The sequence below is a fragment of the Recurvomyces mirabilis genome, assembly GCF_035927965.1.
Source record: "Recurvomyces mirabilis strain CCFEE 5264 chromosome Unknown scaffold_12, whole genome shotgun sequence".
NCBI classification, from domain to species: Eukaryota; Fungi; Ascomycota; class Dothideomycetes; order Mycosphaerellales; family Teratosphaeriaceae; genus Recurvomyces; species Recurvomyces mirabilis.
The window spans coordinates 109,892-136,604 of record NW_027041946.1 but is presented as its reverse complement, the minus strand read 5'-3'; the positions used below and the strand labels follow the sequence as shown (position 1 = coordinate 136,604).

The following is a 26,713-nucleotide window of genomic DNA, read 5'->3' as shown; positions in this document are numbered from 1 at the left end:
ACAAAAGCAGACCACTCACAGGCTCACCTCAGTCGTTGGGCCTTTTCTGCATCGCCAGCCACGCAGCCCAGTCAGTCCTCCTTCCCACCTGCACCTGCATGGCCTGACTCTCATCGCACTCATCCGCACTTCCGACAGCATCACCTTCCTGCCACCCGTTCCAAGCCCCGAGTCCAGCCAAATGTCTCATAGTCGGTCTCCCGTGAGGACAATTCCACGGCTTGTCCATCTCGCCCATATGTGTCACGACTCTGCTCATCTGCTTCTTGGTCAAAGTTTTGCCGACCATGATACTGCTTCGGCAGGCCCGCATAGCAAGCATTCGCTGAACTTTCCTCGGTCGAGGAATCTCGGAGCTGCCCGATGGTATTTCTGATAGGAGATGCAACAGCTCTTCTAGGTCGGAAGGCGAGAAGGTCTTCGTACCACTCAGAGGTAGGGTCAGAAGACGATGCTGACGAACTGCTGGATGATCATCATCGTCAGTCGGGTCAGAAGTAGTCTCGATCTCGAAGCCATTGGCCTTCAGTGCAGTTGAGTTGTTGAGTATGATTTCTTCCTCCACAGCCGTGAGCTCAAGCAGCTTAGGACGAACGAGCCGCTGGCTTTGCAGAGTGACTGTGCGCTGCAGCCGCTCGTAATTGTACTTCTCATCTGCCGCATGTTGATCGATGATGAAAAGCTCGTCTTGTGTACCGTCACCAGAGCTAGGTCGAATAGCCAGGACGAAGCCTAGGTTGAATTGGCCGACAACGGTCATGCGTTCGAAGTCCGCTTTGGTCACAGTCAGAGATAGCTTGCTTTCGGCATTATTGTCATCGAGCTCCTCCTTGACTACACCATACTCTGCACCTGCACTTGCGTCAATCTGTTCGCAAGGTACTGCAATACTCTTCAAAGAGGTCATCTGCATCTTTATGTCGGCCAAGGAGTCATCGAGCGTTTGCATCAGCTGTAGCGTAGCTTCTTTTCGATTGCCACCATTTTTCAGCACTTGCGAGGCCCGCTTCAGGTTTTCCTCACTCGGTCGAGCTGCAGCATCTTCAGCTTCCTGTATCAGGCGCGCCACTTTCTCATCCTCTTGTATCCGCCGCTCGCGTTCGTCGACATGGTCTTCGTCCAATTCGTCTTCGTCCGATTCGTCATCGTCGGCTGGTGCAGGTAGTAGCTCATCCAGCGGATCAGAAGCGCGCTGATCGACCTCAACAGGATCTGCCACATCCTTGTCGTCCTCGCCTTCCAGCGAGTCCTTTGCAGCGCCCTCCTCCTCAGATCCAGACTCGGACAGGGCTGCGGAGGCTCGTCTCAATGCTGTACTGGGCATGTCACTACTATCTACTTCCATTTGCGAGCCCGGGGCAGCAAAGTTGCGAAGTCCACGGGCTAGCAATGGATTCGCACCAAACTTAGCAATGGACTGTGAGTTGTTGGGTGCATACACACGCCTCTTCTTGTACGGAGGACTGCCTCCAAGCACTGTAGTAGTAGTCGTATGTCCGACAGTGATCTCGGCAATCTGTGAGGGCATTCGTATCGGTCTCATGCGGTCGAATGCGTTCTGCACGGGTCCAGGCGTATTCTTCCGCGAGCTTGTGCTGATGGCGGGAATTGAAGACGATTCATTCGGTGGCGACATGGGCTCTTCGGTCCCCAGTTTCTCTCCCATCCGATCGTCGGAATTCATTCGCGCTGCCACGACAGTCGATTCGGGTGTTGTGTCACACTTTGGCAAATGTGGTGGTCGTTGTGAGAAGAGATCATCGTATGCTGTGCTCATAGGATCCGGCACAGTGTCTCGTGCTGGTGTCCCGATCATCTGCACATGGTCTTCCACGTGCTTCGGACCGGATAGTGCCTCTTGTTCACCAGATAAAGGATCCTCGGGAACGTCAGAAGTCTGTGGTTCGACAACTGAGGATGCTTCAACCGTCTCAGCAGAAAGTTCTGTATCGAACTCCTTTCGCATATGCTCAACCAGATTCTGCTTGTCCTTCGAGACCTCAATGATCGATTTCCTCTTTGCTGGTGGTGGCTTCCTCTCCTCCGCGTCACGACCAAGCCAACCCTGCATGAGGTTTGGCTGCGTCTCGTTGGTAGCAGCGTTGGCACTATGCGAGACACGCTTTACTGCCGGCGCAACTTCATCTATGTCTTCGTCACTACTCTCCGCCTCTGACGGGGCAGTGGTGCTATCAGCAACGCTTTGGCCTGGGGTATTACACCTGGCGACATTCAGAGGCTGGTAAGCCGGCAGCTTTCGATTTGGTAGCGTGGATTGTGGTATTGTATGATCAGTGTGCTCGAAGAGATCAGTCAAGCCAGTCTTGAGACTTCCCAGAAGCGCGGTCTGATCATGCAACATGATCGTGCGCTTATCAGGTGAAACATTGACATCGTATGAATTCGTGTCCATAACAAGGTTAGCGAAGATGAAGGGCGACTGGCTAACATTGAAGGACTTGTAGACTTCGTTGATCGCCTTCGAGACTTGTGGTAGGTGGCACGGCCGCGAGTTGACGAAGAACATCTGACGGTCTGCAGCCTGTCTACCTTCGCCGAACACAGGTCGAGAGATGTGGCCTTGTACCTGCACCTCCATTGACCTGTCTGTCGCCTGTGTAGACCAGTTTCGAGCTCCTTGTATGCTAGGTCCGTGACTCGGCTCCATACCGAGATGGAGATCGAGCTTTGTCAAAGCAAGTAATGTCTTGGCACCATAGACATTGACGATGTTCTCCTTGGTTGTAGTGTTGGGCTTTGTGGAGAAGACAACAATCTTTTTGCCCTTGACCATCTGATTGCTCACCGAGAAGCGTACACCGACGCTGATGCAGGCATATGCTTGAAGGAGACTCAGCACTTTTCCATACTCGCGCTTGATGTTCTTCTCTAGCTCCTTCCGACGAACAGGCAGGTTGTAGAAGATCTCATCTACCGAGACAGTAGTGCCCTTCTGTGCAGACGCCACCGAGGTCGACTTCAGTCTACCGGAAACCTCAAAGTCAAGTCGCTTGCCAGCGGCGCCATCTTCCAGCCGAGCAGTAAGGATATGAAATTTGGACAAAGCACACAGCGATGATAATGCCTCGCCGCGAAAGCCGAAAGTGTCGAGCGAAGTCAGATCTTCATAGCTCGATAGCTTGGAGGTGTGATGCTTCAGCGCGACAGTCTCATAGTCGTCCGGTGCAATGCCCTTGCCATTGTCTTGCACTTCAACACTGTCGAGACCCTGGTTCTTGAACCGTACATCGATTGAAGTAGCTCCGGCATCCAGGCTGTTCTCCACAAGTTCCTTAACGACGGAGTTGAGGTCGACGATGACTTGTCCAGACTGTATCTGATGTACCGATCGGCCTTCGATGGCCTTAATCGTGGCCATGTGATTAAGTTGTTCAGCCCATATTTGTTGTAAGACATTAGGATTGGAGGTGCTCGAGACGCGTAAAGTGGCGGCGTCTCGCGTTTCAAAGTGATTAGTCATCATCACGAAACTCTATCTATGCATACAAGAGCTTATATGCCCGGTGTATCTGAGCAAACGCGTTAGATTCAACATCGACGATGGCAGTCTCACGATCCCTCGCTGCTTCAGCACTCATTCGATCAGCATGTCAGATCTGCCTTGGAAAGACAGCACCACGCCCGGCATCCCAGCGCCTGGCCTGCACACAGCAACGTGGAAATCGAGCTCTCAGACCAGCCTTCACACCAGTACGATGGCACTCAGCACCTCCCCAAGCCACGACCTACGACTTCGGCCAAATGAAAGAGTTCAGCAAGACGCCGTCCGATAAAAGAATACTCATAGGTAACGTCCCCATTCATATACACCACACTTCAGACCCAAGACTAACATCTTCCGCTTCCTTCAAGACGTCCGCGAACCCTCAGAATACGCCGCAGGCTACATACCCGGCGCCCAAAACCTCCCCATAAAATCCCAACCAGACGCCATCTTCCTCCCAGCAGACGAGTTTGAGGATAAGTTCGGGTTCAGCAAGCCGCAAGCAGATCAGGAAGTAGTATTCTACTGCAAGTCTGGTGTAAGAAGTAGTGCGGCTGCCAACTTGGCGAGACAGGTAGGATACAGCAATGTTGCGGAGTATCGAGGGTCGTGGTTGGATTGGGAGAAGAATGGGGGTGAGGCGAGTAAGCCTTGATGTGGGATGCACCATTACATGCACACTGTACAACATTGCATGTACATGAACATTCGAACGATACGACATGACAACACCGTTCAAACTCGGGTAATGCTCATCGTAACCAAACCTTCGCACTTTTTGATCTGCTAGTCTACGTCTATCATGACATTAGGGAATCATCATGATCAAAGCACACAAACAAGCTAAAGTCCCACCAAGAAAACGCCATTCCCATGCGTAACCGCATCACAACTCATAGCACTTCCTGTTATGCCGCGCACAACGTCTAATCGTCCTCATCCGAGAAAACCTCCTCACCACGCTTGCGGCGGGCCATACGATCCTTCTTCTTCTTCCTCAACTCGGCAGAAGTAAGCTTAGCCTTCTTCTTGGTCGACTCGATCTTGTTGCCCATAGCATCGAACTTCTCCTCCTCCTCGTCATCGCCCTTGAGACGAGGACCAGCACCTTGACCCTGCACCCAGTTGTGGCCGGAAGGAGTCATGCGGCCGTCCATGACAGCCCATACCTCCTCTGTCAAATCCTTTGTGAATTCGGCAGAGTGAGTAATGATGATGACACCACCCTCGAAAGCCTTTAGGGCCTTGGAGAGGGCACCGAGGGAGTCACGATCGAGGTAGTTGGTCGGCTCGTCCAGGACGATCAAATGAGGACGCTGCCATGTGCAGGCGGCGAGCACGACCTTGACACGCTGGCCACCAGAAAGACCACGCATGCGGGAGTGGGAGACGATCTCAGCATCGAGGCCGAAGAAGCCACAATGCTGTTCGATCTCTTTACGAACCAAAGGCCTGAACTGACCACTGGCGAGAGCCTCCTTCTGATCGACATCAGCCACCATCTTCTGATGGGACTGAATGAGCTCGGTACGTGGGATCCAGGCGTTGTCGGCCGTCATCATGGGTGTCCACTTCTCATTCTTCATGCCAATGTTGTCACCAAGTGCGAACGAACACTCGTACTCGTAGGAGTTCTTGAACTTTCTTCGCGAGTGCACGCCAATGACACGACGCTGTGAGCCCTCAATTCTGTAGATCTTGTCCATGGCCTTCTCATCCTCGTCAGTGACAATCTTGTTGGCTCGGTCCATGGTCTCACGGTCCTCGCCAGTCTGGAAACGCCATTGGATGTACTCGGACGGTGTGCTGTTGAGATGGTGATCGATATGGGCGAAGGCGTGCTGCTTGATGTAGGCAATACGGATATTCTCGTGCTGGTAGACATCACCCTTGGTTGGGATCAGCTCACCAGTAAGCACGTTGACGAGAGTAGATTTACCAGCACCGTTGGGGCCGATAACGGCAATACGGGAGCCGAGTGAGCACTGGAAGGTGATGTCCTGAATCTGGGGTCGAGGGGTACCCTCGTACTGGAAGGTCATGTTGGTGACGCGGACGATGGCCTTGGCCTTGGTCTTGACACCCTCGAGGAAACCGGGCTCAGGGAATCTGAATTCAAGCTCAGAGGCACCAAGCTCGTAGTAGGACTTGGCAGATGGCACACGCTTAACAAAGTCGCTGAGGGTGCCACGGTACCGCCTGAGCTTGAACCGCTCGATGTGAAGGACGTGCTGGATGACGTGGTCCAAGAATGTGCTGTCGTGGGAGATGATGATGGATGTGCAAGGAGAGGTGGTAAGGTAGTCCTCGAGCCACTTCACGTTCTTCACGTCCAAGTGGTTGGTCGGCTCGTCGAGGAGGAGGATGTCAGGCTTCTGGAACACTGCACGCGCGAGGGCGAGCTTCATCCTCCAGCCACCAGAGAGGGCAGTGATCGGGCCGTTGAGCTGCTCGTCCACGAAGTTGAAGTCCCTAAGCGTCTGACGGACCTCCTCCTCGGAGTCTGGCACATTAGCCTGCTTGAGCTTCATGAGTGTCCAGCCGATGACGTTCATCTCAGTATCAGCAGAGTCCAAATCGTGCTCCACGAAAGCGGTCTTGACCTCGGACTGCTTGGGAAAACCCTCGACCTGCTCGTTGTTGATGGCACGCATGAGTGTGGTCTTACCGGTACCGTTGGCACCGAGAAGACCGTAACGCTGACCACGCTTGAGGCGCAAACTGGTCTGATTGAGAAGAATCTTCGCACCATAGGCCAAGTTGAAGGTGCAATTGCAGAGGTCCACGCCCTCCTCGTCGTCGGCCTCAAGAGCCTCAGCCTCGCCCTCACCAGGAGTAGCACGCTTGCGGAGGGTGTCCACAATGCCAGGTGCGTCAGCCTCGCCAACCATAGCGATGACGAACGGCTGCACGTTGGTTGTCCACGAGATTGGCTCAAACTCCTTCTCGTCAACAAGTTGACCACCAATACCAGCGATGAGCTCAAGTACTGGGTCAAACTTGCTCACCGCCTCCTTGTGCTTGTTGTTCAAGATCTCCACAAGCTTGCCTTTGACAGTGGCAATATCGCCATCTTGAGCGACTTCTGGGATCTTGCCGTTTTGCACGTTACCGACACGAACAAGGGTGTCGAGTGCCTGCTTGGTCTTCTCACGAGCCTCGGGGTCGGCCAAGTTGTCGTGGTTCTCGTTCAGCTGAGGCATGAGCTTGGGCAAGAAAGAAGCCACAATGTTGGGGTCCTCGACAAGCTTGCACATGTTGTCGACAATGACAGCGGCCTTACGCTTGATAGCAGTCTCACGCTCCTTGAGACCGCGCTCGAGAAGAGGGACCATGATGGCGAGGGTTGGCTCGTGCACATCAGTGACGAAGGTGGTGGCACCGAGAAGATGAATGGTCTCCGGCACGTTCTCCGGCTTGGCGATACACTTGATGAGCTCAGGAATGAAGCGCTCGATATCCCTGTTGGAAATGAGCTGGCAGACCTTCTCCATGGTGGAGTAGGCTCGCTTCTTGACCTCGGGCTTGGTATCCCACATGGCCTCGGAGACGATGGGAATGAGGTCGGGCACTCGGTAGGCGGTCTGGGCTGAAGAAGTCTCGCAGAGAGCCTCAATGCACTCAAGGTCGGTCATCTTTTCAGGCCACTTCTGTGCCTCACGGATCGACTTGATGAAGTGGGGCACCAGGCACTTGACGGAGTTGGCGTTGACAGCCTTGACGATGGAGATGGCGGCGTCCTGGGCAGAGACCTTGACGTTGGCCATCTTGTCACCGACCGCAGCCAACACGGTCGGCAGCAGCTGAACGAGGTATGGTTGTACGATGGGCGAAACGTCGGCGTGCTTCGCAATAGCGGCAATAGCCTCGCAGCCATTTTGTCGAGCGTTGGTATCTTTCTTGTTGCCAAGCATTTTCTTGAGGGTTTCCACAGCCTTGGTGGGTGCCTCATGTTCCTCGATGTCGCCGTTGATGAAGATGGCGATCTCTTGCGAAGTGCCCTTCGCATCGTCGCCAGGCTTGCTCACCGACAACTTCTTCATGAGCTCCTCGAGCACCTTTGTCGACTGCTTGTTCTCGCTCTTGATCTGAGCGGCGGACGGCTCCGCAGCGTCTGCTGAAGGCGCCATGATTGTGGATTTGAGGAGGAGAGGAGGGAGTGTGTGTGAGAGGGAGAGGGGGAGAACGAGAGCCTTTTTAAAATGCAACTTTTTTGTGGCGTTGGTGGGGCGAGGATTCACCTTTTTTGCTGAGGGCAATAAGGTTTAGTGCCGGACGATAGTAAATCCGATGCCTCGACCAAATATACCTTACAATATTCGGAACAGCCAGTGAGCAGAACCATCGTCGTTTAGCCGCCAGGGCATCGACTACTGGTGCGTGTCTCATAGATGTATACTGACGGTCACAATGGCACCTTGCACCTACCGATACTCACAGGCAGTCTGTACAAATACGATACGCAGGATTGGTATTATGCCTCCTGAATCCTTCTCAGCCCTTCAGCCCTAGGCTCATATCATAAGACTGCGTGGTACAAGAGGTGCCAGCGAGCGCTCGTACATGATGTCTCTCATCCTGCTATGAAGCAGATCCAAGTCACGGAGATACTTCCCGCTCATTCAGCGACCACTTACCTCTGGGTGAAGTCGGCTTCCGTATATCGATATCTAGGCTGAACGAGGAAACACCGGATCATGTCTGTTACATTCAATCCATACAGCCAGGATGACGAGTTCTGGGCAACATACTTGAAAGGCCGGCCATTAATTCCTGACAGCTTTTTCAACCTGATCTACGACTACCACACCAGTAATGGCGGCTCGTTTGTCACTGTCCACGATGCTGGAGCAGGTGCCGGCGTCCAAAGCACACAGCTCAGCAAGAGGTTCAGACATGTTCTCCTTTCTGACCCACCCGAAGAGAACATGGCAGTAGCGCAACGGAAATTGGCATCTGAACAATTCAGCTTCCGTCTGGCGAAGCTTGAGAATATCAACGACATAGAATTCAAAAGTATCGATATGGTTCATTGCGGCACAATGCTTCACTGGACAGAGATCGACAAAGCCCTGGACGCGGTCGCTCATCAGCTCAAACCTGGTGGTACATTTGCAGCCTACACCTGTGCCGTTCCGACCATGAACGACCCATATATAAATAGTTTGTGGAAGAAAATCATTCATCAAGGACCTGCTGATATGGCGCTCAAACTACCACGAGATCCATCCGGGTGGCAACTCATGCTGCGGGCCGGGGAGACAGTGGGAAGTGCATACGACTCTGTTCCATTGCCAAACAAATATTTCCATCCTGGTGCGCAGCGCATGAGGATGAATTGGCCAAAAGGCTGGGACTGGCATGACTACATGGTTCACGAGGACCTGCGTAACGAATGGAAGTATGTTAGTGCTATCAAAGAGCACGATCTGGTCGTTAGCCAGAGTAGCCCTGGATGGGAGTTGAAGACGAATCTGCAGGGTTTGCATGATACTCTAGCGTCCTTAAAGTTTGATCTTGCGACGCCAGAGATGAAGACACTCGTGCATGAGTTGGAGGAGGCGGTTGAGCAGCGAACGGTGGAAGGCGTGTGGCCTGTGACTTTGCTTTTGGCCACGAGGAAGTAGAGAGTGAACTGCACTGCCGTTTCCTGAAATGTCCCTGCTTACAATGTCCCAAGGCAGGCAGCCTCGAGCAACCCTGATGCCAATCGGAGCATGTGTAGTCTCCCTGATGACAGCATCACAATGAGCACGCAATTTTGGTCATCATAGCATACTGCAAGCTCACAACCATCAACACAATTTCACCAGAACTTTTCTGCTCCCACCACTCTATCCGCCATCTCTACACAACATTGAATGACGCATTGCGAACCTCTCCACGCAGTTATGCCCAGCATCTTGATCAACACGCTAACCGATCTCTATCTCGACACCAGCTCTGCAATCGTCACCGCCTTCCTACGCAACGGCGGCCTATACATGATCAAGAACTACTTGCCCTTCGAACGATTCAACGCTTGTCCCATGTGCCAGCATGTCAGACACGCCGTCACCGTTCCACGACCAGCCCTCTACCCACCCTCCTGCCGCGACCATCTGGCCAATGTCTGCTGGCTCTGTATCTCGATCCTTCACCGTAATAACTTCAGGATGAGGGGTGCTCAACATCTCGGCTGTCCTGCTCGAGGCTGTGGCCAGGTCTGGCCGGAGCACGTTAATGTGTTCTTCCTCGCGCCCCTGGATCGAAAGCTCCATCGAGCGACTGTGCATCCGCCGCATCAGGTCGAGTATGTCCCGCAGCAGAGGGTGGAGGAGCGGAAGACGATGATCAAGCTGAATGCAAAGGTGTGCTCGACGTGCAGGCATGCTTTCGTCCACTTCAGGTCAGAGACATGGTATGAGTGTGGTCCTTGTGGTCGTGGTCACAGCATCGCTGAGTTGGAAACACTGGCGGCGGTCCATAAGCGGTGGCTGATGGCAAGACGGGCTCGATGGGTGGTGCTGGTTGGGATAGAGGATTAGTGGTATGATGTTCAGGCGAGGTGGAAGAAGATCACCGGCCGCCGTGAGCACGTTTGAGGACAATGTGTTCTTTGAACAGTACGACTTGATGACCACCAACATCGTATCTTACAACCTCAAGTAGGCCGGCTGGAGTTGGTAATCGCTCGCACAATGCAGCTGCACTGGATAGGAGTCGTGGTCCTTCGCTTGAAGATAGCAATACAGAAGCTTTTACGTAGATTACATACACGCTTATCGTAACATCATGATCATGAACAACCTAGACGTCAGCATCTAACACCCCTTACAAGAAGACCTTGGGCTCGTCCAGCGCCCTCCATTCTTGATACTGATCCCACACAATAGCCTCATCATCAAGCGCGCCTCCTTGCCTCACAATACCGTTGGCCCTCTGAGCAGTCTCAGCACCAAAATACTCCCTAAAAGCGTCGGCCAACACGTTCTGCTTCAAAGACATATGCGCACCAGGCGTCGTCTTAAACACTAGTCCGCCTTTCTCGTCCAGCTTTCTCAGACCAAGCCAATCCTCCTTGTAAATCCTCCTTTCGCGTAGCGGGATGATCCCATGCCCTTCCTTGCGATCAGGATCCGTGGTGTTGACTTCGGCAAACCAGCCGCTTTCCTTGGGAATGACGGTCTTGTCTTCATCAAAGACATACATGACGAAATTCTCCAGGTCGGCCATCTTAGCCGCGTATCGCTTGTTCTTGTGCTCGCGCTCGTTGTTGATGTCGGCGAGGAAGTTGCTATGGTTCAAGTAGTCGTCCGTAGCATGGAGAGTCGTCGTGTTAAGGGTTCGGTAGTACTGCGCGGGCACTACATGGCTTTGAACGTAGTCTGTCCACGCATTGCCCTTAACCAATGCGGTGGCACCTTTACAAACGAGGTCGAAGTTTCCGCAGGTCTGGAACTCGTTTATGCCGTTGTGTTGACTGCCGAAAGTTATCAAGCTCCTCACACTCAATCCATCGCATCGTTCAAGCAATCCTCGTAGGAATTGTCCTCCTTGGCTGAAGCCCAATGCATCTACTCTTAGACCATCTTGCATCTGCGGTGCGAGTAGACGTGGATCTTGCTTGATGTCTACGCAGACTTGCTCGACTTGTTCCGTGAGGTTCCCAAAGAAGGTCGCTGTTCGATCGCTGTTGCCGTCCTCATCGAGGTGGATGTAGTAGATATAGGTGCCTGGATGCACTTTCTTGGCTAGGATGCCGACGGTCTTCAAACCTTCGGCATCGTATTTGTCGCCTAGACCGTGCCTATGCCTTTCGTCAGAGAGTATAGGGTAAGCTAGGCACTACGAGGTGAGGGCATACCAGATGAGCAATGGTAGTGGTTTGGACGGTACATTTGCAGGTAATGCGGTAACAAGTGCAAGCAGGCTCAGGATGGCAGGCAGCTCAAGCAGACGCATCGTGACGATATCTTGCTATCACGAACCCGCAGCACAGAAGAACAATCAGTAGCGGTAATCGGAGCATTCGTTAACCATCAAGTGAACGGTGATGCCTTGGAGCAAAGCTTGAGCCACCGGAAGGTCAAGGCTCGCAGAGCTAGCGCGATCATCTCGCGTTCGACCTGACGTTCAGTCCTTCTCAACACCAAAGACATCTTCTTGACTATATAGGACACTTAATTGACTGGTCGATATGTCCACAGTCCCACTATGATGCATAGGCTCGTCAAATGGGTCTGTCGACGAGTATGCCAAGTGGCGAGAGGCTTACGAGCTTGATGGGCTCGCGAGCTACTAACATGGGTAGCATAGTTGCTACTGCGTGCACTGTCCATTCACTTGGCACAGTCGGTGCAAGCGAGTCCCATAGGTAAGATGGTGGCAGACGTTCTCAGAGCTAAGTGTCTCCTTTTGCCGTTACAATGGCGGATACACCTCACCACATGGCTACTTCGGTGAAAGAGTCATGTCTGAAAGCTCCACGATACGCGTACAGTCCATTGGAAGGCGACCACGACTCGCGTCTACTGTACCTCGAATCCGTTGATGGAGATGGAGAGGTTCGCTGCTCGCTCAGACCAGTCGTCATCCAACAGGCCGCCGCGACACATGGTTTCTACGCATTATCATACTGCTGGGCCACGGATGCTGCCAGGCAGACAATTCAGGTCAACGGCTTGACGGTCCCAGTGCGAAGGAATCTACTAAATGCTCTACTTGCCATATCCGACACTTGCGAGCCGGGCGAGAATGGGAAAGGCCTTTGGGTCGATGCTCTCTGCATCGATCAGAACGACAATGCCGACAAATCTAGGCAAGTTCGGCGGATGGGCGACATCTATCGTGAGGCGACTGGTTTGGTGATCTGGCTAGGCGAAGCAGATGGCCAAGATGAGTCTGACCATGAATCTCACACAGTACCGACCGGGTCAAAGCGGCATGTTTCTCCTCGACAGCATGCGTAGTCGGCTGGCCACTGACCCACGAGACTACATTTATGGTTTACTGAGTCTTGTGCCGAGCACTGTACGGGCAGAGATACACGTGGACTATGATCTCTCAGCTACCACGCTGTACTCCACAAGCCTGACACGATTATGCACTTCCTCGCCCGACCTGACGATGCTGCTACGCTGGTGGGCCGAGCCCTGGACCTGGCTGCACTATGCCGATGCAAACGACGACACCCGTTCAAGCTGGTGTCCAGACTTCTCCTGCCGTGCCTACGCCTCGATCGGAAACCCGCTTCTCGGCCTCACCTGCCTATCTCCAGAAACCATGTCCCGACTCGCCTCACAAAGACCTCCACATTCCTTCTCCAACGACGGTCGTGTACTGCATCTCGGCGGCATCTACCTCGACACAATATTAGAAGCCACAACAATCGCCTCCATTCCATCTGTCCCAGATCTAGACGTCACCGCTTCCCTGCACGTACAGATCCAACAGATGCTTCCAGACGCCGAGATGCTAGCCTGGCTCTCCTCCTTCCTCCGAGTCTGGCATCACGCCCTCATGACCTTGACCGCAGAAGATCCGCGGTGGAAAATGTGGGAATCTCAATTCTTCTTGCCCTGGAATCCCACGTCAGACGACGAAGGCGACAAGACACCAGTCCCCACAGCCCTCCAAGAACTAATCTACTTCGAGCTCCGACTCATGATGGCTGGAACACAAATGCGTGATCTTCTAGAGCCGGTATCAATGGAATGGTTGTACATTTTGGGCAATGTGCACAAAGTGGCCAATGTCTGCAAATGGCGGTACTTCTTCTATATGGAAGGTGGGAATATTGGGGTGACGCCTGTGCCTGTGGGTGAAGGTAATCATGTTTACGGTTTTGGTGGTGAGTTCTTGGAGGTTGTGTCGGCGGATCGCCAACGGCTTGTTAGTCCGGCTTCGGTGGAGGGATTGATGGGAGATGTGCTGATAGACAAGGAGGATCAGTGGGAGATATCATCATTGTCTTGATCATCGCGACTGCAAAACTCGAGCATTTGTCACACATCATACGACATGCAAATAGTGGATGGTGGTTGAGCACTTGTGGCAGGTACATGCAGCTCATGAATGATATCAGTTATTCACCGATCACAACTACCGGAACTCCCATGGCACTTGTCCGGCACGCGCAGAAGACCTCGTAATCCATAGTCACGACACCATGCCCACAATCGCATACCACCATGTCCACCACTCCGATGGCCTCGTAATCTCCTCGCACGCCACTACTTCAGCTTCTTCTTCGGGCGCAGCTGGTTGGTGTGCCCACACTTCTTCTTCCTGCAGTTGGTCGCGCGCGGAGGCAGACGGGCGTAGCATTTACGGCAGATCATCTTGTCGCAGTTGTACTTGGAGGCGAGGGCCTTGAGCGAGGGCTCGATGATGCCGCCGCGGAGGCGGAGGACGAGGTGGAGTGTGCTTTCCTGGAAACATCATATCATGTTAGCACACCATTCTCCCGAACCTTGTGCAGCCTGTGGGTTCTATATTCCACGCGCATGTCCATGGTTGAGAGGTCTGTATGTCTGTTCGCACGCACCTTCTGAATGTTGTAATCGCTCAACGTCCTGCCATCTTCAAGCTGCTTGCCGGCGAAGATCAAACGCTGCTGATCTGGCGGAATGCCCTCCTTGTCCTGGATCTTGCTCTTCACATTGTCGATGGTGTCGCTGGACTCGACCTCGAGGGTGATGGTCTTGCCCGTGAGTGTTTTGACGAAGCTGTGAGAGTATTACTGTCAGTATCTCTGGTGTTGTTGTTCGAGTATTCTTTCGGGGAGTTCAGAAGGTAGGCATACATTTGCACTGTTACATTTGTCAGTATTGCTGTAACTGTATAGCGTTCTTTGATCCACTCACTCGTTGCGGTGTTGACTTCGCTGTTCTCGTGCTCAATCCACGAAGTCGACGTCGCGACGATGAAATGTGAAGGTGCGGGACCGCCGCCAAGACTTCGGAGGAAGAAATCGTGATGCCTTAGGTTGTGGAAGTGCTACGCCACGATGATGTGGCTTAGCCAACTTTCCCCGCAAGAGTGGCGGATAAGGACTCGATAAGTGAAGCAGGGCGTAGACGATCGTCGTAAGCAGGTCACCTGCTATGTGGCAGCCTAGTACACTTCTTACTTCTTGAATGTCGAGATCAAGACTCTGCGTGGTGTAGGTCTTTCATAGAAGCACTCGACCTTGAGGGTCGCCTCTTTGAACTCCGTTCTCCACCTACTCACTTCTCGACAAGATGCCTGCCGCAGTCGTCAAAGGTACGGTTCGCCTCCTTGCTGCATAGCCGACACTGTTGTCTCACATGTTGATGTGATAACGGGACTCGGCTGTCATCATGTGATGTTTGGCTAACAACAATGGCAATCGCAGGCATCATCATCTCCATCTCCATCATCACCGCCCTTGGTATTGCGGTCCTCGAGAACCCACAGTTGCAGGCATGGCTTGAAGAACAACGGCAGAAGATCGTCGTGCTTCTACGATCGCTTGGCGAGGAGCTGGACCCGGAAAGTAGACGACAGGCTGAGGCTTTCGCATACGAAGGTCGGACACCTGCTACAGACGATGGGCTACGAAGAGAGGCGTCAGGCAGTCGAGATGCTGCGGCCTTAGCGACTGGCAGGAGATTATCTGGAGCCTCGAATACAGTCCGCAGAATATCTGTGCGTGGACCTAACGAGGATGAAGCGGAGGAGCGAAGACGAAAGGGCAGAGAGTATCTTGCTCGTCGTAATCGACAGATGATAGAGATGCAGGAGCGCCGGAAGATTGTGTATAATGATGGCCTTGTGACACCTTCGAGTCCGACATCATTCGATCAGATGGTCAATGAAGAAGGCAGTCTACGAGGAAACACGACCGCCTCAGGTACGGAGACGCCACTGGAGATTCTTTCACCACGACCGTTTCCATCAGTACCCGCGAGCGTGCAGGGCCAGATGGAGCAAGCTGAACGACAACTCGATCAGGCGATAATGGAAGAAGCTACACCTACTACCTCGCGAGCTTTCCTGGCAGGCGCTCTATTCGCCAACCCGTTCAGTGACGAGTTCGAGCTTGATCGTAGCGAAACACCACGCCCGCGTGTGCCCCCCAAGATCGCCATTGAGGAGGACGCTGAGATGACTGACGCACTTGCTATACCTGGTAGCTTCAATACACCGATCGAAGTCTCATCACATGCACCGGAAGAAGGCAATGAAGAGCTTACTTATGAGGAGCAGCTCGCAATCGCGTTGTCTCTGTCGGAAGCCGAAAGCTCGAACTCGGCTACTGTTCGTCAAGGACGAGCTGCTGGAGAGCACGATGACGAGCTCCAAGCTGCTATCGAGGCTAGTCTACGAGAGATGGACAGTAATCAAGCTGCTCATGCCATCTCGACAGAACAGCCGCTTACACCACGACCACGCGCAGTGCAGCCGCAACCTCTAGTTGATCTGACGCCGCCCAGCCCACGTGCTGCACCCGTACAACCAGAGGTTCGCCGCGATTGGGAAGCCCTATTCGATCCTGCATGTGCACCATCTGAGGTCGCAGTGGCGTTCAATGAGTCTGCGCCGTCTGAGGCCAGCGATGAGCTATATCGTGTCACACCCGAGCTAACACGAGCACGTCTCGCCTCCTTCGATGCTCAACAGAGAGAACAAGCACCAAATTCAGACATCACCGACGCACGCTACGATCCCGTCCGCGAGGCCGCTGGCTCGCATACCCTGTCACCGGAGCCACGACCAACCATGGAATCCAGCTTCTACTCCGCACCTTCTTCCATCTCGCATGTGCCCAGCAGCAGCAATACTCTGGACCGCGAACCCGAAGTCATCGAAGCCGAGGCTATCCCAACAGGAGCCCACACACCTACCACACACACCCTCCGCTCCGACTCGGACTCGGATACTTTCGCCTCTCTATCCCGACCAGAGTCGAGAGCGCCGTCGCATGCTCCAAGCGAAGTCTCGAGTATCGAAATCGTTGATCTCGAAGAGGACAGTGATGTCGATATGCTCTCTGAAGAAGGCAATGGTGTCTCGACGCCCGATAGCTGGACAGAAGTCGGTTCGCGCGATGGCGAGAGCGAAGCCGGTGATTTGGAGCAGTCCCAAAGAGCGCGAGTAAGCTTGTAGGCTTCGTCGAGGACTGGGGAAGAGACGAGATACCTATAGCATCCTCCTTTTGGCTAAAGTTTGATATATCCTTTTTGTATGAATAGATTTGGGGTTCATCGTGTCCGCTCTCGAAATTCTGCTAGTCGCTCGTTGACATCGGACCCATTCCATCGTTCTTGTTCGTTCGTGCCCGCGTTGTGTGGTGTTGTTAGCACAGGCATACCGACTTGCTCAATACAGTAACTAGCAGCTACACTTCCCATACGTGCCGCCTCGAGGACATCACCCTCCGTCCGTACGAGCCCGATAGCTAGTCCACCCAGAAAACCATTACCGCCGCCTGTGGGATCGATGACTTGGGATGAGGATTGGTGGTAGGCGGGTAGCCACTGCTCGGCTTGCTTGGACAGGATGAAACAGCCTTCCTTTCCCGCTCGAATCACGACTGCGCCTTTGCCTTCGGGCCCGATGCGGTAAGCGAGGAGATATTCGGCGTGTTCCTGGACTGCGGCTTTGTCCACGCCGGTAGTGGGATGCTTGTACCCGAATAGAGCGGCTAGTTCTTCGTGGTTGGGACTTATGACGTCCACGTACTCTAGCGCTTCGAGCGTGTTGTTGAATTCCTCGGGCGTGCAGAGGTCGGGTACTGGTTCCCAGATCACCAAGGGTCTTGCTTCGTCCTCGCCGAACGTCACGTGTCGTCTGGCGAGTATTTGCTTGATCATCGTCATACACCGTGAAGGACTACAGATCAAATGAAAACTCTTCGACTTCAACAGTGCGGGCGTCAGATCTTCCGCTTCAAGTCTCTTCTTCTCGGTCAGGTACTTGAAAGCTCTGTGCTCGTTCTCGCCATAGCCGTTCCAGCCTCGAGTTGTTAGTCCGTCTCGTGGTCGGATCAAAGCGCTGGTTTGCCAGGAGGAGATTGTGCTGCGGACGTCCGAGGGGAAGTCGGTACCGGCGTCTATAATCCAGCCTACGGTCTTTGAAGAGGTCGGGGGTGGTGAGAAGAGCCTGGCGCCGATGGCTGAGTAGGTGCCGGCACCGCCTATAATGTCCTTCTGGGGCGTCTGGTCCTGTGCTGAGGGGGGCGGGTAGATGTCGTCTGGGAAATCGTTAAGACTTGTCCCTTCATGGCTATCCTGCAAGGCCTGTCTGTCCCTCCGTCACAAAGAGCAGCCGAGTCTTGGGTAACTCCCAGGAACTCGTGATCGGCGCGATGCTCCACTCACCAATGATGAACATGCCCAAAGTCACAAAATCGACCTGCTCCATTCCGTGACATTCGTCAGCCGACATGACACCTCGTTACTGATAGAAACCGAGAGCTGCTGCCGCGAACGCTAAGATATTAAGGACAGGGTGTAGATGTGGAAGGACGGGATGAGAAGTTTTCGTTCTAGTATCGGAGGCCGAGCGACGAAAGCGTGACTGCTACATATCATCTAGCATCAAACCAAAATCGCCATGGCCACGCGATTCTAGACTAGTCTCATGCATTCACTCGGTCTCCAAGGACCCTGGCAAGAGGAGGAGATCAAATCGCAGCCAGCAATGACCGATTGCTCCTACTCATATCTCATGACTCGCAGGTGTCGATGAGGCCTTCGGGAAGCTTCTGGAAGCAATTCAGCATTCCATTTCGTAGAGCCTCTGTGTCATCGCACAGTATCTAGGTGACTGGAGCCTTGCAGACCCTGTTCATGTTGCCATCTGCTCCCAACTTACATTATTGGCCTCTGCACTCGCTGCCCTTCCTCTGTGTGCGGGACCATCAGTGGCGCCTCCTAGTACTGCGCCACACTTTCGCGTATCGCGTGTGGCATCGACGTCATCGTACAGGTTAGACGGTCGGAGAGCATCGCACAAGCACATGAACACGAAGACTTACGCAGTCGAATTGCAACAAGGTCTATGACTTGTATCGCCAGCTTGGTCGACAGAGCGAGAGTTCGGGGTTCACTGCTGTGACTTCCTCACAAGCTTACACCACTGCGTCGGCAGTAGTGCATGACAAAGAGCAGTTGCGTCGGCCTCAATCACCAACTGTGACACTCAAGCTCGATATCGCTTGCAGGACAGGCAGCAAACACTTCACCACCACCATCACTTTGACACACCACCAAATACTTACGCTCACTTCGGCCAATCACCTAACCGCACATTCTCATCAACCACCGTCCCGCCATGGACCATTCCAACCAGCAGCCGCAGCAGCGGGACATGGTATTTTGTCATCAGTGTGAGAACGAATGGTACAGGGATGAGCATGGGTTGACCTGTCCCGAGTGCCAGTCCGACTTCACCGAGATCATTGAGACAAACCACGATCCGCGAGAAGACAACAATCGTATACCTGCGGAGCCGCCAGGCACCGTAGTGCCACAGCGACAGCAGCATGGCGATTTCTATGGTGCTCCTGACCCCGACGAGGTTGATCTTGACAACATCGAGTGGAGGCAGACTGGGCCCGGAACATATCGCGGATCCATCAATAGAACCATCACTATCGACCCCAGGCAGCTTGGTCAGCAGCAGCAGGGACAAGGTGGATTGTTAGGTGGTATCATGGGTGCATTGGGAAACGTATTGGGTGGAGTGGTGACGCAGGGTCAACAGAACCAGAACCAGAACCAACCAGGCCAATATCCCGGCCAGCAGCCAGGCCAACCACAGCAATACCGTCAACTATTTCAGCAGCAGCCCCAACCTGGTCAGCCTTTCGACCAACGGCCTCAATCAGCGAATGGCGGCCAAGGAAATCGCTCCGCATCAGTACCACCAGGTCCTCAAGGTGGGGCCTCAGTACGACACTGGCACGGTCCAAACTTCCACATGACGATGATGACATCGTCGAACGGCAATATGGGCGCAGGCAATCTGTTCCCACGAAACGCAAATGCACCACAACCGTTCCAGCAACAACCTGATCAGATGGAGCAAATGTTGGCACAGATGTTCATGAATGTTGGCGGTCCAGCGGGCATGCGTATGGCGGGCCCAGGGCAGGCGGCAGGACCCGGCATGTTTCCTGGAGCTGGGCAGCCTGACGTGGGTGGCATGGGAGGTATGGGTATGCTCGGCAACTTGATGCAGATGCTCGGCATGCCCGGTCATGCTGGCCAGATGGGCGACTTCGTCCTCGACCAAGCGACCATGGACCGTGTTATGACGCAGTTCATGGAGCAACATCAGTCTGGCAATGCACCTGGCCCGGCACCAGAAGCTGCGATCAACTCACTACCTACGCGTACGATCGTCGAGAAGGACTTTAGTGAGAATGGGAAAGCTGAGTGCACCATCTGCATGGACGAGGTAGCTCTGGGCGCGACTGTCACTGAGCTGCCTTGCCATCACTGGTTCCATTTCGAATGTATCAAGGCTTGGCTATCCGAACACGATACATGCCCTCACTGCCGACAGGGCATCATGCCGAAAGATGAAGCAGCCACGAACCAAGCTCGCCAACCGAACCAAGCTCCCCGCCACGACACGCACGCACCAGAATACCGCGGTCCTGCAGAGATGCCTGGCTCTTTCCCGCCTCAGTTTACACGACAGGGATCCGGAAGCCAACAGAACCCATATGCCGTCCCCGAGAGCCCGACAATGCATCGTAGATCGAGCAGTACGCCTGGTAGACCAGGGAGTAGTAGGCAAGGAAGCGCCGGTGACAGTGGCAGGCTGTTCCAGGGCATGAGGAATGCCTTTGGCGGTGGCGGCGGTGGCGCCGGCAATAATGGTAATGCTGGAGGCCCGAGCGGCTACAGTTGAAGTGGCGTACCATGAGATGGTATGACATGGAGATTTGCTTGACATGTTGTGCTTACATGCCCCTGTACGAGTAGACGATGCATTCCACCATATTCTGGCCGAACCGAGCGACCGGACTCGGCAATATCAGCATTTCACCTGGCCACGAAGCCGTCCGCACGAGATACGTGTAGTTGCCGGCCCTTCTCGTCGTGCTACACACAGGCCGAGCACTCTCAACAGACCCTTTGAACTCTCACCACCATCGAGATCACCGTCACCGTCTCCAACTCGTCTAGGAACCCGAACATCAAACCTCCTCGGTCACAATCATCGTCAACTACACCACCGTATTCGTCACCCACGCCAAGCCCACCGCTCTCGATGTCCGTCCCGCGTACCAAACGAGAACGAAGCCGTGAACGGCAGTGCAGACGAAGAAGACGAAACCCCCAATTCTCGCCGCCGCGACTAGCTCTCGCGCCGCCTCCTATTGGTCCACGCCCGCATCCTCAATCTGCACGAACGCCTCACTATCCGACATCTCCTCTTCCTAGACACCTTCCTGCTCGCACATTACCAGCTGGAAATGAGTTTAATCCAGGGGTTACAACCGCAGCGCATGAGAGTCGGTTATCTCGTCTACGATCGCGTCCTGAGGTGCATGATTTTTGCCGTAAGGAACGAAATGTTTAGTGCGGAGGGTAGGACGATGTTGTATCGGGCTGCGTTGGCGGCTGCTTCGACGCAGTGGGTTTTGAGACGGAGGGAGGTGCCGGGGCGGAGGGGGGTAGCATCGGCTGGAAGGGACAGCGGTGAGGCTGAGGTGGCTATTGCTTTGGGCGCTTTGACGGAGGAAGGAGATGTTCTCGTGACACTTGAGGACGAACGTGAAGCAGCAGCAGCAGTTGCGTCCAACGCAGACTAAGGCCAAGCAGTCGTCAGAAGATGGTATCAACAACCATCGAGCGAAAGTGTTGGCTTCACCTATCTATCCTATCCTAAGGCAGGCAAAAATCCATAGCCTACAAGATCTTCCCACATTTGTTTTCCAAACTATTCATACAACAACTTCCCTGTGATCGTTCCCGACGCCCACATAACCCCCTCACACGCAAATCCACCAATGCAACTCATATCAACCTCAACCAGCATGTTCAACAATTTCACTGACCAACCTCCCATCCCTAACAACCGTCCTCATCTGCTCCGGCAACGCCACTTCTTTCCCATCATCCTCCTCCCGCTGAGGTGGCAAAACAACATTAATACTCGAGCATTTACTCGTGAAAATCTCCGTCCGCAGGCTCTCCTGCCCTAGATACACACTCGCGCCATCCACCTGATCGAGCAGGATCGTGGGTAAGGAACCGGTGACTTGGATAGCGAAGTTCGGGGATTTGATGACGTCGACGCTGGAGACGAGGGTTTCGAGGAGGATTTGGAGGCGCGGGGAGTTGTCGATCGAGATGGCGTTTGCTTTCCCCCGGAGGATGATGGTGGTGTTTTTGCAGCGGGAGATGAGGATGGATTGGCTGATTTCCACTTCTAGGGTTATTGGTTGGTTGGGGGAGTCGAAGTTCTCGATGATCCATTTGCTGCCGTCTAATTCTTTTTTCTCAGGTACTTTCTTTGCGGGTGCGGCGGAGGTGGTGGTCGAGGTGGAGGTCGTGGAGTTTTGGCGCATACTCTGCGGTTTAGGCTTGATGCCTGGACCGGGACTCTTAGACCTGGAATCCGAGGCGACGACGCCTTCGGCACGTAGAGACGGGTTCTTGTGCGTCATTTGGGAATTGTCTACTTTCTTCAGGCCGGAGGTTACGCTTTCGCCGCGGTTGAGCTGTTCGAAGATGGCGCCCATGTCGCCTCCTGGAGGTACGGCTTTGGGAGCGGCTCCGGGTGGTGGCGGAGGTACTCCGGGCACGTTGTCGAAGTTTGGAAGAGGTGGTGGTGGGGGTGGAGGTGCGCCGCCAGATGTTGGTGGCGCGCCGTTGGTGGTCGCTTTGGAGGCATCGAGGTCACGGTAAGTTTGTATGGCGTCTGGACCATTATTGTTCCAGGTTAAGCCTCGTGGGTAGTGTTCTTTGACGTAGGCCTGGAGGGCTTTGAGGAGGGCGTAGTAGGATTGGACGAACTTGACGTGTGCTGGGTCTCTGTTACAACATGTTAGCCTACGTGACCATCTTCACGTCCGCTACTCGGTACCCACTTCTCCTTGTACTCCTTCAGCACTCTGTTGCCATACATCTGTGCTCCACCAAGAGTTTCACCAACAAAGTCTGCCGGTTTGCTATCCATAAGCAGCCACTGTAGGGCTGCCACACCCTCGCCCACCATGGCCAGATGCTCCTTCAATGGGCTCGCTCGATGACTGTCCCGAATGTCTCCCACCTTGCCCAAGTGTTGCTGTAGGTCGTTGAGAAGGACATTGAACGTCTCTGGCGACTGCATATCCGGCTTCTTGGCTTTCGTTGAGACGAGAAGGAAGCGTCGTTGATCGGCAAAGGCTTGTGCTACGAAGGATGCCTGTTCCTCCACCAGAGGATTAACGCCTCGACTCGCTTCCACAAAGCTCTTCCCTTGCGTGTCTATAATCTCATCCATCGCTGTGATCACGGTAGGCAAGTCTTCAGCTGGTGCTGCTACAGCTACTGGGGCGACCCCTTTACTGCCTGTTTGCGGTTCCGCCGCACTACCCGCATGGCTCTGAGGTGTTATGCCACCCACGGCGACTGCAGAAGCAGCCCCATTGCCTTTCGCAGAGTTCTGATCGTTGCCCTCATAGCTCGCGGCCGACGAGGCAATATCTTCTAATCGAGAGGTTGCTGCTTCAAGTCTGCGAATAAGCGTCGTAAGCGGATTGTCTGATGTATTGATGGAGACGGGCTTATGAGTGCTGTAACGACTTGCAGGGCTGGCCATAATGTAGGCTATTGATGGTGGTGTGATTTGATTAAGAAAGAGAGGAACAATACCTTTTGATCAACGTCGTCAAGTTGTTCATGCCTTGAGGAGCCGCCATCGTGACCAACGACGACGAAACGGCCAGCCAATCTTCTCCGCTCGCTGCTGCAAGGTTTCCTGCGGCTTGCCGATCTCCTTACAAACACGACGTCGCTTTTGCGTAACCTTCGAGATCGACACTGGGAGAGTGAGAGAAGATATTAAATAGCTGAAATGGTCTAGGTAGAGATATTATTGTTAGGCACAGCTATAACCAGCTCCCGTCGCTGCCTCTAGCCAATGCATCCTTTGGCACGCTATTCACGCCACCCGGCCTTCCGTCCCGTTGCAAGCACTCTTTCCACGTGGACATCCACCATGGTCTTTCGTTGACATCAATCTCGCCACCGAGACTTGTAGTGAAAGTCTCTCTACGAATTGGGCTTCGCATGCATACGTTATACGCGAACGGCGTGGCCCTGATGGCCGCACCACACATGGTGAATTTCAAGGTCGAGTCAAGTGCGTACCATTTCTGCTATTCGCCGTGACCTGCAGCTGAGGCACAATACCCTCGTGATTGCGCCACCATGGAGTGGCAGCATTACTATAGAATCGCCGTCCTTTCGACCTCCTGGTAAGCATACACCCCTTCATCTACGACCATGCGGCTACTCAACACCACGACCCTTGAGTTTAAGGAGTATCTCTCGGAACCACCACGTTGTGCCATCCTCAGCCACCGCTGGGAGGGAGAGGAAGTCTCATTCGAGGAATACTCTCTAATCTTGGAATGTCACTCGGAACCAAAGGAAGACATGCCAACATACCTCCGCAATCGTGCCAAACGATCTGAGCTGACAGCGGGCTACCGAAAGATTCTGAACTTCTGCTCTTGTGCCAGGACCAATGGTCTAGATTGGGCTTGGGTAGACACCTGTTGTATCGATAAGAAGAGCAGTGCTGAACTGTCGGAGGCCATCAACTCAATGTTGACTTGGTATGAGCATGCCCAAGAGTGTTATGTATTCTTGAGCGACGTGTCGGCCCCGGAAAGAGCAGGTGAACTGCCTGATCTCTCACGCAGTCAATGGTTCCGCAGAGGTTGGACATTGCAAGAACTCCTTGCTCCGAATCGCCTGGTCATCTATGCCGAGCATTGGGACAAGATCGGTACGTTGAGCAAATGCCCAGACGTGCCATGACAGCCTATAATGAGCTCTACGGAACTTGTCAAAGACCTTGCACGCACCACGATTATACTACGTAAGGTCCTGGTTTGCTCGGGAGGCCACAAATCCGCAAGTGTCGCGCAACGCATGAGCTGGGCGGCAGGCCGGGCTACGTCACGAGTCGAAGACATTTCTTACTGCCTGCTTGGTCTATTTGGTATCAACATGCCGCTGTTGTACGGCGAAGGCACTGATGCTTTCCAGAGACTACAGCGAGAGATTATCACGCGATATCAAGATTTCAGCATTCTTACTTGGACGATGCCATGCTGGTTGGGACATACAGACTCCCATCGGCTAACATTCGACTGCGTATCACTCGATGCGCTGGCACGTAGCCCCAACTCCTTCGAGGACTGCGGTAATATGAGGACCCTGGCCTTCACCGAACTTTCGCCGTCGGACGTACCCATCCAAATCGCGAATCGAAGGCTAGAATTCTACGGTCTGGCCAACGCTGTGGCAATAGATAACTCGCACACGATAGAGTTTCGTCGCCGACACCTCTTTTTCGTATTGCTGCGGTCTGCACACTCCAAACCTCCCATGGCACATGTCTCTGAACAGCCCGTGATCATATTGCTGGGCGAGACGTTCTCATGGCCCAACGAGCTGGGCCCGACGAGACGGTCACGGTCCTTCGACGCATACTCACTTGTCACCGACTCGAGGGTCACATTAACATCACTCGACTTCGGCGGTTATTGGTAGCCAAGTCTGAGCCCTCAATGCTGCAGCAATTCGATTTCGATGACTGGTCGGTTGTCAATCGTGATTGGGCGACGACGCGATTTATCTTTCCCGTCTAGAAGCAGGATGATGTGCACACGACCATTACATTGAGACTAAGGCCCCGTTGCAATGCTTGCGAGAGGCATTTCTTAATGATTCTCCGAGTCATTTATCGTTGACACGTGACTTCGGAGCAGCAATTCATCCGAGCCTGAATCGGACAGACTTCATGGAAGTTCCAGTCCGGAAGGGCTTGTGTCATCCGGTTAGACAATCACACGGTCGAACTTGACATCTATTCTATTCGATCTCGGTATGGCTACGGACCTTGTTGCCAATGGACACATGACGTAGTAGACTTTGTCTGGCTGGCACGCGGTTGATGTTATACTCTTCGATGTCTCCTTTAGAACCGACTCCAACTCACCATCTCCAGCTCTCTACTTGCCAGTCATGGCACAGACTAGGATAGCAATCATTGGCGTCACTGGTCACCTAGGCAGTCTGATAGCAAAGCACATCCTCAACCGCTCCTCAACCTCAATCGTCCATGGCATCTGCCGCACACCCTCCAAGCTCTCCACCACTTTGACCTCAAACCCACGCTTCAAAACCCATCAAACAGACCTCACCCCCAGCCCCAAACTCCCCGAAGCCCTCCAAGGCGCCAACATCGCCATCTTCGCCACTTTGGCCGACAACGACACCATGGTACAAGGCCAGAAGACCCTCATAGACCTCTGCATCGAGCTCGGTGTTCCGCGCTTCATGACCGGAGACTGGTCAATGGACTACCGCAAACTAGCCTACGGCGATCATCCGGCCAAAGATCCAATGAAAGAAGTCGCTGCTTACGCCCAAGCGAAGGAGAAAGAAAGCAACGGGGCTTTCAAGCACGTCTCCGTCCTCAATGCCTGCTTTATGGAAGTGCCATGGCGCGGCATCTATAATCCTGGAGACAAGTCGCTGCAGTACTGGGGCTCTGGGATTGAGAAGTGGGAACTCACGACTCACGACGACGCTGCTCAATTTAGCGCGGCGATCGCTCTCGATACTGGAACCTCTGGCTATCATGCCGTGCGAGGCGACAAAGTGAATATCCACGACATGGCGTCCGCTTTCGAGACGGCTTTCGGTTTCAAGCCTGAACTAAAGTGCAATGGGTCGTTGAATGAGATGTTCAAGACTATGCACGCGATCAAGGACTCCTCGCCACAAAATCCCTGGTCGTGGATCCCGATGTTCTATGCTTACTACAGTGTCAATGGACAGACTACTTTGGAGGAGCCGTTGAGTAATGAACTGTATCCTGATGTCAAGACCACGAGTTTAGTGGAGTATTTGAGGGCTGTTGGTACTCCGGAAAAGCTGGGTATGGCTTACGATGAGGCTGTGGCGGAGCAAGGGTGACAAGCTGCAGATGGATCGGAGAGATCTTGCCGAGACATGCCGG

At 53.7% G+C, this 26,713-nt stretch overlaps 14 protein-coding genes across 14 annotated transcripts; 9 read left to right on the top strand and 5 right to left on the bottom strand.

The window, feature by feature from the left end:
• Positions 1-28: 28 nt before the first annotated feature.
• PMS1 (ATP-binding mismatch repair protein) lies at positions 29-3,379 on the bottom strand (the record flags this gene model as incomplete). Its single annotated transcript, XM_064837767.1, has 1 exon — positions 29-3,379. The coding sequence occupies one exon, from the start codon at positions 3,377-3,379 to the stop codon at positions 29-31; it is 3,351 nt and encodes a 1,116-aa protein (XP_064694471.1).
• Positions 3,380-3,561: 182 nt separating this feature from the next.
• Positions 3,562-4,160, top strand: LTS14_005067 (uncharacterized protein; the record flags this gene model as incomplete). The annotated part of the gene is made up of 2 exons (XM_064837766.1): positions 3,562-3,808; positions 3,874-4,160. The coding sequence occupies 2 exons, from the start codon at positions 3,562-3,564 to the stop codon at positions 4,158-4,160; spliced, it is 534 nt and encodes a 177-aa protein (XP_064694470.1).
• A 271-nt stretch (positions 4,161-4,431) lies between these two features.
• Positions 4,432-7,635, bottom strand: TEF3 (translational elongation factor EF-1 alpha; the record flags this gene model as incomplete). Its single annotated transcript, XM_064837765.1, has 1 exon — positions 4,432-7,635. One exon carries the CDS (start codon positions 7,633-7,635, stop codon positions 4,432-4,434), a length of 3,204 nt encoding a protein of 1,067 aa, XP_064694469.1.
• Positions 7,636-8,202: 567 nt separating this feature from the next.
• On the top strand, positions 8,203-9,132 carry LTS14_005065 (uncharacterized protein; the record flags this gene model as incomplete). Its single annotated transcript, XM_064837764.1, has 1 exon — positions 8,203-9,132. The coding sequence occupies one exon, from the start codon at positions 8,203-8,205 to the stop codon at positions 9,130-9,132; it is 930 nt and encodes a 309-aa protein (XP_064694468.1).
• A 264-nt stretch (positions 9,133-9,396) lies between these two features.
• LTS14_005064 (uncharacterized protein) lies at positions 9,397-10,032 on the top strand (the record flags this gene model as incomplete). Its single annotated transcript, XM_064837763.1, has 1 exon — positions 9,397-10,032. One exon carries the CDS (start codon positions 9,397-9,399, stop codon positions 10,030-10,032), a length of 636 nt encoding a protein of 211 aa, XP_064694467.1.
• A 286-nt stretch (positions 10,033-10,318) lies between these two features.
• On the bottom strand, positions 10,319-11,449 carry LTS14_005063 (uncharacterized protein; the record flags this gene model as incomplete). Its single annotated transcript, XM_064837762.1, has 2 exons — positions 10,319-11,294; positions 11,352-11,449. The coding sequence occupies 2 exons, from the start codon at positions 11,447-11,449 to the stop codon at positions 10,319-10,321; spliced, it is 1,074 nt and encodes a 357-aa protein (XP_064694466.1).
• A 464-nt stretch (positions 11,450-11,913) lies between these two features.
• Positions 11,914-13,462, top strand: LTS14_005062 (uncharacterized protein; the record flags this gene model as incomplete). Its single annotated transcript, XM_064837761.1, is given in 2 exon segments — positions 11,914-12,351; positions 12,365-13,462. The coding sequence occupies 2 exon segments, from the start codon at positions 11,914-11,916 to the stop codon at positions 13,460-13,462; spliced, it is 1,536 nt and encodes a 511-aa protein (XP_064694465.1).
• Positions 13,463-14,730: 1,268 nt separating this feature from the next.
• On the top strand, positions 14,731-16,618 carry LTS14_005061 (uncharacterized protein; the record flags this gene model as incomplete). The annotated part of the gene is made up of 2 exons (XM_064837760.1): positions 14,731-14,752; positions 14,865-16,618. 2 exons carry the CDS (start codon positions 14,731-14,733, stop codon positions 16,616-16,618), a joined length of 1,776 nt encoding a protein of 591 aa, XP_064694464.1.
• A 95-nt stretch (positions 16,619-16,713) lies between these two features.
• Positions 16,714-17,899, bottom strand: LTS14_005060 (uncharacterized protein; the record flags this gene model as incomplete). The annotated part of the gene is made up of 2 exons (XM_064837759.1): positions 16,714-17,705; positions 17,833-17,899. 2 exons carry the CDS (start codon positions 17,897-17,899, stop codon positions 16,714-16,716), a joined length of 1,059 nt encoding a protein of 352 aa, XP_064694463.1.
• An 888-nt stretch (positions 17,900-18,787) lies between these two features.
• Positions 18,788-20,374, top strand: LTS14_005059 (uncharacterized protein; the record flags this gene model as incomplete). Its single annotated transcript, XM_064837758.1, has 1 exon — positions 18,788-20,374. One exon carries the CDS (start codon positions 18,788-18,790, stop codon positions 20,372-20,374), a length of 1,587 nt encoding a protein of 528 aa, XP_064694462.1.
• A 667-nt stretch (positions 20,375-21,041) lies between these two features.
• Positions 21,042-21,281, top strand: LTS14_005058 (uncharacterized protein; the record flags this gene model as incomplete). Its single annotated transcript, XM_064837757.1, has 1 exon — positions 21,042-21,281. The coding sequence occupies one exon, from the start codon at positions 21,042-21,044 to the stop codon at positions 21,279-21,281; it is 240 nt and encodes a 79-aa protein (XP_064694461.1).
• A 216-nt stretch (positions 21,282-21,497) lies between these two features.
• On the bottom strand, positions 21,498-23,275 carry SRV2 (suppressor of rasval19; the record flags this gene model as incomplete). Its single annotated transcript, XM_064837756.1, has 2 exons — positions 21,498-22,506; positions 22,563-23,275. 2 exons carry the CDS (start codon positions 23,273-23,275, stop codon positions 21,498-21,500), a joined length of 1,722 nt encoding a protein of 573 aa, XP_064694460.1.
• Positions 23,276-23,961: 686 nt separating this feature from the next.
• On the top strand, positions 23,962-25,239 carry LTS14_005056 (uncharacterized protein; the record flags this gene model as incomplete). Its single annotated transcript, XM_064837755.1, has 2 exons — positions 23,962-24,469; positions 24,536-25,239. 2 exons carry the CDS (start codon positions 23,962-23,964, stop codon positions 25,237-25,239), a joined length of 1,212 nt encoding a protein of 403 aa, XP_064694459.1.
• Positions 25,240-25,713: 474 nt separating this feature from the next.
• On the top strand, positions 25,714-26,670 carry LTS14_005055 (uncharacterized protein; the record flags this gene model as incomplete). The annotated part of the gene is made up of 1 exon (XM_064837754.1): positions 25,714-26,670. The coding sequence occupies one exon, from the start codon at positions 25,714-25,716 to the stop codon at positions 26,668-26,670; it is 957 nt and encodes a 318-aa protein (XP_064694458.1).
• Between the last annotated feature and the right edge of the window lie 43 nt (positions 26,671-26,713).